Raw genomic sequence first — 13,096 nt, 5'->3', positions numbered from 1 at the left:
CACCCCAAAATCCATCTAAACCACCCCAAATCACCCCAAAATCCCCCAAATCCCCCAAAATACCCCTAAATCCAACCCCAATCCACATCAAATCCCCCCCAAATCACCCCAAAATCCACCCCTAAATCTACCCCTAATCACCCCAATATCCACCCCCAATCCACCCCAAATCACCCCTAAATCAAAATCAACCCCTAAATCTACCCCTAATCCCCCCAAAAACCCCCCCCAATCCACCCCAAATCACCCCTAAATCCACCCAAATCCCCCCAAAATCCACCCAAATCCACCCCAATCATCCCAAAATCCCCCCAAAATCCCCTCAAAATCCACCCCAATCTACCCAAATCACCCCAAAATCCCTGAGGACCCCAGGGGTGCACAGGGGACACAGAGCCGGGGTCCCTGGGGTGCCACCCCCTCCCTTGTCCCCCCGTGTCCCCCGTGTCCCCTCACCGGGCAGGCACTGGGTCATGATGGTGAAACCGATCCAGGAGCCGACCTGGGGGGACAAACGGGGGGGTTGCGGGTGGGGTACGGGATCTTCTGTGCCTTGGAGCCTGTGGGAACAGGGACAGTGACACGGGGACAGTGACAGTGACAGTGACACGGGGACACGGGAACACAGGGACACTCGGACACCGGGACACAGTGATACAGTGACACAGGGACATGGGGACAGTGACACAGGGACACGGGCACATGGGGACACAGGGACACAGGGACACAGGGACACGGGGACAGTGACACAGGGACACAGGGACATGGGGACACAGTGACACAGGGACACATCAGTGACACATGGGGACACAGGGACACGGGGACACAGTGACACAGAGACATGGGGACACCAGTGACAGTGACACAGGGACACGGGGACAGTGACACAGGGACACAGGGACATGGGGACAGCAACACAGTGACACAGGGGCACCCCCAGACATGGGGACACATCAGTGATACTGTGACACAGTGACACATGGGGACATAGTGACATGGGGACAGTGAGACAGGGACACTGGGACAGTGACACAGGGGCACCCCCAGACATGGGGACACATCAGTGACACTGTGACACAGGGACACAGGGACATGGGGACAGTGTCACAGGGACACAGTGACACAGGGACAGTGACACAGGGACATGGGGGGACATCAGTGACACATGGGGACACACACGGGTGGCACGGGGACACATCAGTGACACTCCCGGACATGGGGGACACCGCTGACACACCGGTGACATCCCGTGGGACACAGGGACACAGCGGGGACAGGAGGGGACACTGGTGACACACGGGGACACGGGAACACACGGGGACACCAGTGACATAGACACGGGGGGGACAAAGGGACACTGGTGACACACGGGGACACAGGGACACGGGATGACACCGGTGACACCCCCAGACACGGGGACACACAGGTGACACCCCCAGGACACGTGTCACCCCCCAGGCCACCCCCCGGACAGGTGCCACCCTCCGTGTCCCCTCCTGTCCCCACCGTGTCCCTGCCAGCCCCCGGCTGCTCCCTCGTGTCCTTGTGGCCTCTGCACCGTCGTGTCCCCAGTGTCCCCAACGTCCCCAATCCCCCAATGTCCCCCGTGTCCCCAATATCCCATGTGTCCTCTGTGTCCCTGATGTCCCCCCATGTCCCCCTGTGTCCCCAGTGTCCCCTCATGTCCTCAGTGTCCCCCCAATGTCCTCAATGTCCCCCATGTCCTTGATGTCCCTGATGTCCCCAGTGTCCCTAATGTCCCCAATCCCCCCGATGTCCCTCGTGTCCCCAATATCCCATGTGTCCTCTGTGTCACTGGTGTCCCCCATGTCCCCTTAATATTTAGTAGTTCCAAGTACTAATACTTAGTATTTCCAATATTTATCCATTCCCTCAATTAACAGCACCCATTCCCTAAATTAACAGCACCCATTCCCTAAATTAACACCCTCAATTAACAGCACTCATTCCCTTGATTAACAGCACCCATTCCCTCAATTAACAAACAGCACCCATTTCGTCGACTAACAGTGCCCATTCCCTGGATTAACTCCCTCAATTAACAGCACCCATTCCCTAAATTAACAGCACCCTTTCCCTAAATTAACATAATTAACAAACAGCACCCATTCCCTCAATTAACAAACAGCACCCATTCCCTCAATTAACAAACAGCACCCATTCCCTCAATTAATTAACAGCACCCATCCCCTCAATTAACAAACAGCACCCATTTCCTCGACTAACAGTGCCCATTCCCTCAATTAGCAGCACCCATCCCCTAAATTAACAAACAGCACCCATTCCCTCAATTAATTAACAGCACCCATCCCCTCAATTAACAGCCCCCATCCCTCTCTTCTCCCACAGAAAATCCAGCAGCTCTCCGAGGGCTCCATGTTCAGCCACGGCCTCAAGCACCTTTTCCACAGCCGCCGGCGCTCGCGGGAGCGCGAGCAGCCGAGCTCGCAGGACCCGGGGCCCCCGGGGCCGCCCGCAGCCCCCCACGGCGCCTCTGACCACGAGTCCCCGGACGAGAAGGAGCGTTCCCCGGAGATGCACCGCGTGTCCTACGCCGTGTCCCTGCACGACCTCCCCGCCCGGCCCACCGCCTTCAACCCCCAATCCCCCCGATGTCCCTCGTGTCCCCAATATCCCATGTGTCCTCTGTGTCACTGGTGTCCCCCATGTCCCCCTGTGTCCCCAATGTCCCCTCATGTCCCCAGTATCCCAAATCCCCCTGATGTCCCCAGTGTCCCCCATGTCCTCGATGTCCCTAATCCCCCAATTGTCCCCATTGTCCCCAATGTCCCCGTGTCTCCCTGATGTCCCCACTGCCCCCAATGTCCCCAGTGTCCCCTGCTGTCCCCAATGTCCCCACTACTCTCAATGTCTCCAGTGTCCCCAATGTCCCCTCCCCCAGCCCCCCGTGTCCCCCCCTGTCTCCCAGGACCCACCAGGAACACGGCCAGCGCCAGCTTCACCTGCTCGTCACCGTAGGCTGGGGGGACAGCGGGGTCAGGGACAGGGACAGAGGGGACAGGGATGGGGATGGGGACAGGGATGGGGACAGGGACGGGGACAGAGGGGACAGGGACAGGGACAGAGGGGACAGAGGGGACAGAGGGGACAGGGACAGGGATGGGGACAGGGACAGGGACAGCGAGGTCAGGGACAGGGACAAGGACAGGGACAGGGATGGGGACAGGGATGGGGACAGGGACAGGGGTGGGGACAGGGACAGGGACGGGGACAGGGACAGGGAGGGGACAGCGGGGTCAGGGACAGGGACGGGACAGAGGGGACAGGGACAGCTGGGGACAGGGATGGGGACAGAGGGGACAGGGACAGCTGGGGACAGGGATGGGGACAGAGGGGACAGGGACAGCTGGGGACAGGGATGGGGACAGAGGGGACAGGGACAGCTGGGGACAGGGATGGGGACAGAGGGGACAGGGACAGCTGGGGACAGGGATGGGGACAGAGGGGACAGGGACAGCTGGGGACAGGGATGGGGACAGAGGGGACAGGGACAGCTGGGGACAGGGATGGGGACAGAGGGGACAGGGACAGCTGGGGACAGGGATGGGGACAGAGGGGACAGGGACAGCTGGGGACAGGGATGGGGACAGAGGGGACAGGGACAGCTGGGGACAGGGATGGGGACAGAGGGGACAGGGACAGCTGGGGACAGGGATGGGGACAGAGGGGACAGGGACAGCTGGGGACAGGGATGGGGACAGAGGGGACAGGGACAGCTGGGGACAGGGATGGGGACAGAGGGGACAGGGACAGCTGGGGACAGGGATGGGGACAGAGGGGACAGGGACAGCTGGGGACAGGGATGGGGACAGAGGGGACAGGGACAGCTGGGGACAGGGATGGGGACAGAGGGGACAGGGACAGCTGGGGACAGGGATGGGGACAGAGGGGACAGGGACAGCTGGGGACAGGGATGGGGACAGAGGGGACAGGGACAGCTGGGGACAGGGATGGGGACAGAGGGGACAGGGACAGCTGGGGACAGGGATGGGGACAGAGGGGACAGGGACAGCTGGGGACAGGGATGGGGACAGAGGGGACAGGGACAGCTGGGGACAGGGATGGGGACAGAGGGGACAGGGACAGCTGGGGACAGGGATGGGGACAGAGGGGACAGGGACAGCTGGGGACAGGGATGGGGACAGAGGGGACAGGGACAGCTGGGGACAGGGATGGGGACAGAGGGGACAGGGACAGCTGGGGACAGGGATGGGGACAGAGGGGACAGGGACAGCTGGGGACAGGGATGGGGACAGAGGGGACAGGGACAGCTGGGGACAGGGATGGGGACAGAGGGGACAGGGACAGCTGGGGACAGGGATGGGGACAGAGGGGACAGGGACAGCTGAGGGAGGGGACAGGGACAGAGGGGACAGGGACAGCTGGGGACAGGGATGGGGACAGGGACAGGGACAGAGGGGACAGGGACGGGGACAGAGGGGACAGGGACAGGGATGGGGACAGGGACAGGGACAGAGGGGACAGGGACAGGGACAGGGACGGGGACAGAGGGGAGGGGACAGGGACGACAGAGGGGACAGGGATGGGGACAGGGACAGAGGGGACAGGGACAGGGACAGAGGGGACAGGGACAGGGATGGGGACAGGGATAGGGACAGAGGAGACAGGCATGGGGACAGGGACAGAGGGGACAAGGACACCCCCACTGTCCCCTCCTGCTGGGGACACGGGGGTGGCAGGGACAGGGACAGTCACACCCCCTGCGTGTCCCCTGGAGGCACAGGGGGACAAGGGGACACGGTGATGGGGACTGTGGGGACACAGAGGGGACAGGGACAGGTGACAGTGACAGTGACAGCGACAGTGACAGGGACAGGTGACAAGAGACCCTCGTGGGGGCGTGAGCAGAGAGGAGTGATGGGGACACTGGGGACACAGAGGGGACAGGGACAGTGACAGTGACAATGACAGTGACAGGGACAGTGACAGTGACACTCACCTGGCGGGGTGTACAGCGGGTGGTTGATGTAATACGCCATCCAGGCCGCGAAGCCCCAGTAGTAGGTGCAGTTCTGGGGACATTGGGGACACGTTGGGGACACGCTGGGGACACGTTGGGGACACACTGGGGACACGTTGGGGACACGCTGGGGACATGCTGGGGACACGCTGGGGACGCAGCAGTGGCAGGCAGGGGACACCTGGGGACAGCCAGGTGTGCGGTGCTGCCACGGAGGGGACACGGGCAGGTGACCCAGGTGACAGTGACACCTGGACGATGTCACACGGGATCGGGGCTGGGCGGGGACAGGGGGTGGCAGAAGTGACACAGGGGGACACGGGCAGGTGACCCAGGTGACAGTGACACCTCAGAGATGTGTCAGAAGTGGTGGGGACAGGGACAGGGAGGGGACAGGGACAGGGAGGGGACAGGGCCATGCCTGGAGCACTGGGGCACGGTGACACAGGTGGTGCAGGTGACAGGGGTGTGACACACAGGTGGCACAGGTGCTGCCGGGGCAGTGACACAGGCGTCACACAGGTGGCACACAGGTGGCAGTGTCACCTTGAAGATGTTGCGCGGGGCGTGGTGCCGTGTGAGAAGGGATGGGGACAGGGAGGGGACAGGGAGGGGACAGGGAGGGGACAGGGCGGTGCTGGGCACTGGGGCAATGGCGGGGCAGTGACACAGGTGACACACAGGTGACAGGGGGGTGTCACAGGTGTCACCTTGAAGATGCACAGGGCCATGGTGCCATGCGAGAAGGGATGGGGACAGGGAGGGGACAGGGAGGGGACAGGGTGGTGACACAGGTGCCGGGGCAGTGCCAGGGGTGTGACACAGGTGACAGAGGTGGCGCACAGGTGACAGAGGAGGCACACAGGTGGCACAGGTGTCACACCTTGAAGATGTTGTGCAGGGGCATGGTGCCGTGCGAGAAGGGATGGGGACAGGGAGGGGACAGAGCGGTGCTGGGGCAGTGACAGAGGTGACAGAAGTGGCACACAGGTGACAGAGGTGACACACAGGTGTCACAGGTGTCACCTTGAAGATGCACAGGGCCATGGTGCCATGCGAGAAGCGCTGGGGACAGGGAGGGGACAGGGCGGTGCCTGGGTGCTGGGGCAGTGCTGGGGATGTGACACAGGTGGCACACAGGTGACACAGGTGACACACAGGTGTCACACCTTGAAGATGTTGCGCAGGGGCATGGTGCCGTGCGAGAAGGGATGGGGACAGCGAGGGGACAGGGAGGGACAGGGTGGTGCCGGGGCGGTGCTGGGGCAGTGACACAGGTGACAGAAGTGGCACACAGGTGACAGAGGTGGCACACAGGTGACAGGGGTGGCACACAGGTGGCACAGGTGTCACACCTTGAAGATGTTGCGCAGGGGCATGGTGCCGTGCGAGAAGCGGTGCACGAAGAGCGTCTCCAGCAGCCGCTTGACGTAGTGGAACGAGTGACAGCAGCACGCCAGGCTGGGGACAGGGACATCGGGGACATTGGGGACATCGGGGACATTGGGACACACCTGGGACACCTCCCCCCTGTCCCCAGCACCCCGCCGGTGTCTCCACGATGTCCCCTGCAATCCTCCATTGTCCCCAACATCCCCGATGTCCCCAGTCCCCCTGTTGCCCCCAGTGTCCCCAAGATGTCCTCGATGCCCCCCCAGTGTCCCCACGGTGTCCCCAGTGTCCTCAACATCCCCAACATCCCCTTGTCCCCAGTGTCCTCCCAATGTCCCTGCTGTCCCCACTGTCCCCAATCCCCGTGATGTCCCCAGTGTCCCCAAGGTGTCCCACTGTCCTCAACATCCCCAAGTGTCCCCAATGTCCCCCCAGTGTCCCCATGTCCCCAATCTCTCCAATGTCCCCAATGTCCCAAACATTCCCAATGTCCCCCCATTGTCCCCGATGTCCCCCTGGTGTCTCATTGGACCACGCGGTGCTGGCTGGCAGTGACTGTCCCCAGTGTCCCCCCAATGTCCCCAATGTCCCCAATCCCCCTGATGTCCCCAATCCCCTCAATGTCTCCATTGTCCCCAAAGTCCCCCCAATGTTCTGGATGTCCCCATTGTCCCCATTGTTCCTCAGTGCCCCCAGTGTCCCCAGTCTCTCACTGGACCACACGGCGCCGGCTGGCGGTGACTGTCCCAATGTCCCCAATGTCCCCCCATTGTCCACCCGGTGTCCCCAGTGTCCCCACTGTCCCCAGTGTCTCCCTGGTGTCCCCAGTGTCCCCCCAGTGGACAGGGACAGTGACAGTGACAGTGACAGTGACAGTGACAGGGACAGTGACAGTGACACTCACCTGGCGGGGTGTACAGCGGGTGGTTGATGTAATACGCCATCCAGGCCGCGAAGCCCCAGTAGTAGGTGCAGTTCTGGGGACATTGGGGACACGTTGGGGACACGTTGGGGACACGCTGGGGACGCAGCAGTGGCAGGCAGGGGACACCTGGGGACAGCCAGGTGTGCGGTGCTGCCACGGAGGGGACACGGGCAGGTGACCCAGGTGACAGTGACACCTGGACGATGTCACACGGGATCGGGGCTGGGCGGGGACAGGGGGTGGCAGAAGTGACACAGGGGGACACGGGCAGGTGACCCAGGTGACAGTGACACCTCAGAGATGTGTCAGAAGTGGTGGGGACAGGGACAGGGAGGGGACAGGGACAGGGAGGGGACAGGGCCATGCCTGGAGCACTGGGGCACGGTGACACAGGTGGTGCAGGTGACAGGGGTGTGACACACAGGTGGCACAGGTGCTGCCGGGGCAGTGACACAGGCGTCACACAGGTGGCACACAGGTGGCAGTGTCACCTTGAAGATGTTGCGCGGGGCGTGGTGCCGTGTGAGAAGGGATGGGGACAGGGAGGGGACAGGGAGGGGACAGGGAGGGGACAGGGCGGTGCTGGGCACTGGGGCAATGGCGGGGCAGTGACACAGGTGACACACAGGTGACTTGTCCCCCCGGTGTCCCCAGTGTCCCCCCGGTGTCTCACTGGACCACGCGGTGCCGGCTGGCGGTGAAGTCGTAGCGGGGCCCGTACAGGAACGGCACCCGGAAATAGAACAGCAGGTAAATGAGGAGGGGGCCCGCGTACTCCGTCAGGAACACCTGCACAGGTGAGGGGACAGTCAGGGACAGGTGAGAGGGGACAGGGACACCTGGGACAGGTGACAGGGGACAGTCAGGGACAGGTGACAGGGGACAGGGACACCTGGGACAGGTGAGGGACAGGTAAATGAGGAGAGGGCCCGCGTACTCTGTCGGGAACACCTGGGACAGGTGACAGGGGACAGTCAGGGACACCTGGGACAGGTGACAGGTGAGGGACACCTGGGACAGGTGACAGGTGAGGGACACCTGGGACAGGTGAGGGGACAGGGACAGGAGACAGTCAGGGACACCTGCACAGGTGAACACAGGGGACATGGGACAGCCAGGAGCGGGGACAGAAAGGGACAGACGGACACAGAAACACAGGTGTGACACAGGTGTGACACAGGTGTGACACACAAGTGACACACAAAGGTGACACAGGAGGTGACACAAGGGGTTACACAGGTGACGCACAGGTGACACAGGAGATTACACAGGTGTGACACAGGTGACACAGGGGGTGACACAGGTGACACCCAGGTGACACGGGGTGACACAGGTGACACCCAGGTGACACCCAGGTGACACAGGGGGTGACACAGGTGACACACAGGTGACACACAGGTGACACAGGTGACACAGGGAGTGACACAGGTGACACACAGGTGTGACACAGGGGGTGACACAGGTGCCAGCCAGGTGACACAGGGGGTGACACAGGTGACACCCAGGTCACACGGGGTGACACAGGTGACACAGGGGGTGACACAGGTGACACCCAGGTGACACGGGGTGACACAGGTGACACCCAGGTGACACGGGGTGACACAGGTGACACCCAGGTGACACCCAGGTGACACAGGGGGTGACACAGGTGACACACAGGTGACACCCAGGTGACCCTGGAGACACCTGGACACACCTGGACGCACATGGAGACACATGGACACACCTGGGCACACATGGAGACACCTGGAGACACCTGGAAACTCCTGGAGACACCTGGACACACCTGGACGCACATGGAGACACCTGGACACACATGGAGACACATGGACACACATAGAGACACCTGGGACAGACCTGGATGGACCTGGGCACACCTGGACACACCTGGGACAGCATCTGGACACACCTGGACACACCTGAAACAACACCTGAAACAACACCTGGACACACCTGAACACACCTGGGACAGCACCTGGACACAGCTGGACACAGCTGGACACACCTGGAGACAGCTGGGACAGCACCTGGACACACCTTCATACACCTGGACACACCTGGACATGCCTGAAACAACACCTGGACACACCTGAGCACACCTGAGGCAGCACCTGGACACACCTGGACACACCTGGACATGACTGAAACAACACCTGGACACACCTGAGCACACCTGAGGCAGCACCTGAACACGCCTGGACACACTTGGACACAGCTGGACGCAGCTGGGCACCCCTGGGACACCCTGGGACACCCCTGGGACACCTGGGGACACCCCTGGGACACCCCTGGGACACCTGGGGACATCCTGGGGACACCCCTGGGACACCCCTGGGACACCTGGGGACATCCCTGGGACACCCCTGGGACACCCCTGGGACACCCCTGGGACACCTGGGCACACCTGGGGACATCCCTGGGGACACCTGGGGACATCCCTGGGACACCCCTGGGACACCTGGCACACCTGGGCACACCTGGGGACACCTGGGGACATCCCTGGGGACACTGGGGACATCCCTGAGGGATACCTGGGGCACCGGGGACATCCCCACAGGACACCTGGGGACACCTGGGGACAGCTAGGGACAGCTGGGGACACCTGAGCACATCCCTGGGGACACGTGGGGATACCCCTGGGGACACCTGGGGACAGCTGGGGACATCCCTGGGGATGGCTGGGGACACTTGGGGACACTTGGGGACAGCTGGGGACACCCAGGGACAGCTGGGGACAGCTGGGGACAGCCATCCGCGGTGGCACTCACTGGGGTCCAGGCGCAGGGACTGCCTCGCCGGGTACCACTGGGGATCTGTGGGACAGAGGGACAGCGGGTGGCACCGGGGGACAGTGGGTGGCACCGAGGGGACAGCGGGTGGCACCGGGGGACAGCGGGGGTGGCACTGGGGGACAGCGGGTGGCACCGAGGGGACAGCGGGGGTGGCACTGGGGGGACAGAAATGGTGGCACCAGGGGACAGAAATGGTGGCTCTGGAGGAACAGTGGGTGGCACTGGGGGACAGCGGGGCTGGCACCAGGGGACAGTGGGGGTGGCACTGGGGGGACAGCAATGGTGGCACCGAGGGGACAGTGATGGTGGCACTGCGGGAACACAGCCCCCATGGGGACAGAGATGGTGGCACTGCAGTGACACAGCCCCCATGGGGACAGTGGCACTGTGGGGACAGCGGTGGTGGCACTGCAGGGACAGTGACGGTGGCACTGCGGGGACACAGCCCCCATGGGGACAGCCAAGGAGGACAGGGCTGGTCTCTGGTGACAACGGTGACCGTGGTGGCCCTGGGACAAGTCCTGGGCCATGACAGAGGTCCCCATGGCCAGTGACGGAGTGACACGTCCCCATGGCCCGGTGACATGTCCCCATGGCCAGTGACATGTCCCCATGGCCTGGCGACACGTCCCCATGGTCAGTGACATGTCCCCATGGCCAGTGACACGGTGACATGTCCCCATGGCCCGGTGACACGTCCCCATGGCCAGTGACATGTCCCCATGGCCAGTGACACGGTGACACGTCCCCATGGCCAGTGACTTGTCCCCATGGCCCGGTGACACGTCCCCATGGCTCAGTGACATGTCCCCATGGCTCAGTGACACGTCCCCATGGCCAGTGACAAGTCCCAGCCACACTGAGGGTTCCCACGGCCCTGGGGGTTCCCATCTTTGTCCCTGTCCCCACCCTGCTGTCCCTGTCCCCAAGTCCCCTGTCCCCCTTGTATCTGTCCTCTGTCCCCCTGTCCCCTCCCTGTCCCCCTGTCCTTGTCCCCTGTCCCTGTCCCGTCCCCTGTCCCATGTCCCCACCCCTGTCCCCATGTCCCCATGTCCCTGTCCCCACTCACGGCTCTTGCTGAACAGGTTTTTGATGTCGGCCACCGTGGCCTGAGGCTCCACCTGGGGACAGCGATGGCACTCAGGGGACACGGGGACAGCGCTGGGCCACCCGTGTCCCCTCCCGGGTCACCCGTGTCCCCTCCCGGGCTGTCCCCATGTCCCTTCCCGGGTCACCCGTGTTCCCTCCCGGGCTGTCCCTGTGTCCCCTCAGGTACTGTCCCCATGTCCCCCCACTCTCTCCCCGTGTCCCCCCATGTCCCCCTTGTCGCGGGGAGCCACCGCCACCGCCAGCGCCATGGCGCGACACCCGATCGGGCCCGCCGCCGCTAAATATAGCCCGGCCCGCGGTGGCCCCGCGGTGGCCCCGTGGTGGCCCCGTGGTGGCACTGGGGGGGGCCTTGGAGGTGGCCCCGGGGGTGGTCCCAGGGGTGGCACTGGAGGTGGCCCGGGGTGGCACTGGGGGTGGCCCCGTGGTGGCCCTGGGGGTGGCCCGGGGTGGCACTGGAGGTGGCTCGCGGGTGGTACTGGGGGTAGCACTGCGGTGGCATTGGGGGTGGCCTTGGAGGTGGCCCGGGGGTGGCCCCGTGGTGGCATTGGGGGTGGCCCCGTGGTGGCACTGGAGGTGGCCCGGGGTGGCACTGGAGGTGGCTCTGGGGTGGCCCCGTGGTGGCACTAGGTTGGCCTGGGGTGGCACTGGGGGTGGCCCGGGGGTGGTCCCAGGGGTGGCCCTGGAGGTGGCCCGGGTGTGGCCACCGGAGGGACAGTGTCACCCGGCGGGGACAGGGCAGGACAGGACAGGAGGTGAGGCCGCACCCCCCCAGTGTCCCCGCGAGCCCCGGTGGCCCGAGGTGGGGACAGAGTGGCCGCGGCCATGTGGCCCCTGTCACCGGCGGGGGGTGACGTCACTCGGGGACAGCGGGACCGGTCTGTCACCCCCGGGGGGGGAGGGGACACTGGGGAGGGTGGCACTGCCACGGGGGGAGGGGACACTGGGGAGGGTGGCACTGCCACGGGGGGAGGTGACAGCTCCGTGGGCTACCGGGGCCGTGCCCAAGGAGCCACCCCGGGCACGGTGACAGTGTTGGTGACGGTGGCGGTGACAGTCACGGTGACAGTGGCGCTCGGGGGGTGACAGCGGGGTCCTCCCGGGGTCACCGCGGTGCCTCAGGGCCCTGCTGCGACCGCGGGGCCCGCCCGGGACCCTCCGTGACCTTCCAGAACCTTCCGGGACCCTCCGGGACCACCGAGAGCCCCGGGAGCCCAAGCCCCGCCCCTTCCCTTAGGCCCCGCCTCCTTCCCCAGAGGCCCCGCCCCAAACTCCGCCCCGTCACCCTCAGCCGTCGTGCCTTGACGCGCATGCGCACGGCGCGACCCGTCGCGCATGCGCTCGGCGCGTCCCGGTTGCCCCGGGGCGGAACGCGCGGGTTCCGCGAGGCCGCCGCGATGGCGCCGTGCGGAGCCGGCGGCGCCGGACGCTCGGGGCCGCTGCGGTGGCGGTGGCCGGGCCGGGCCGCGGGCAGCGCGGCCGCCTCACCTCGTAGTGCTTCATGGCTGCTGCGCTCCGCCGCTCCCGCCGCCCCCGCCGCCCACACGTGACCCGCCCCTCAGGCCCGTGGGGGGGCGGGGCCTGCGGCGCGGCCAATCGGCGTCGCTCGCGTGGCTCGGCGCGGCCAATCAGAACGCGGCAGCTCCGCCCGCGCGCTCGCCCCTTCCCGCCGCGCCGGTTGCCGGGGCAACGTGAACGCCCGAGGGCGCCTCCGCCAATGGGAGGCGGGGGCGGGGCCAGGAGTGACGGCCAGGACAGCCAATGGGAGCTCGCCGGGGGCGGGGCTGTGCGTGGAGTGATGGTCGGATCAGCCAATGGGCTCACGGTAGGGGCGGGGGCAAGCACCGCCTGGGCCCT

At 64.7% G+C, this 13,096-nt stretch overlaps 1 protein-coding gene across 1 annotated transcript in view; it reads right to left on the bottom strand.

Moving 5' to 3' along the window:
- Positions 1-11,490, bottom strand: part of LOC121363358 (very-long-chain enoyl-CoA reductase-like) — a 13,731-nt gene extending 2,241 nt beyond the window's left edge. The window contains exons 1-9 of the mRNA XM_041485611.1: positions 11,473-11,490; positions 11,202-11,253; positions 10,109-10,153; positions 9,037-9,146; positions 8,014-8,150; positions 6,379-6,484; positions 5,003-5,075; positions 2,958-3,001; positions 457-502 (exon numbers count right to left, since the gene is read on the bottom strand). Of these exons, the coding sequence (XP_041341545.1) occupies positions 457-502; positions 2,958-3,001; positions 5,003-5,075; positions 6,379-6,484; positions 8,014-8,150; positions 9,037-9,146; positions 10,109-10,153; positions 11,202-11,253; positions 11,473-11,490 (631 nt within the window). The remainder of the gene's footprint in view (positions 1-456; positions 503-2,957; positions 3,002-5,002; positions 5,076-6,378; positions 6,485-8,013; positions 8,151-9,036; positions 9,147-10,108; positions 10,154-11,201; positions 11,254-11,472) is intronic.
- Positions 11,491-13,096: the final 1,606 nt, after the last annotated feature.

The sequence above is a fragment of the Pyrgilauda ruficollis genome, unplaced genomic scaffold, assembly GCF_017590135.1.
Source record: "Pyrgilauda ruficollis isolate IOZ18807 unplaced genomic scaffold, ASM1759013v1 scaffold712, whole genome shotgun sequence".
NCBI classification, from domain to species: domain Eukaryota; kingdom Metazoa; phylum Chordata; class Aves; order Passeriformes; family Passeridae; genus Pyrgilauda; species Pyrgilauda ruficollis.
The sequence above is the reverse complement of the archived record's forward strand: the minus strand, read 5'-3'. Positions and strand labels throughout refer to the sequence as shown.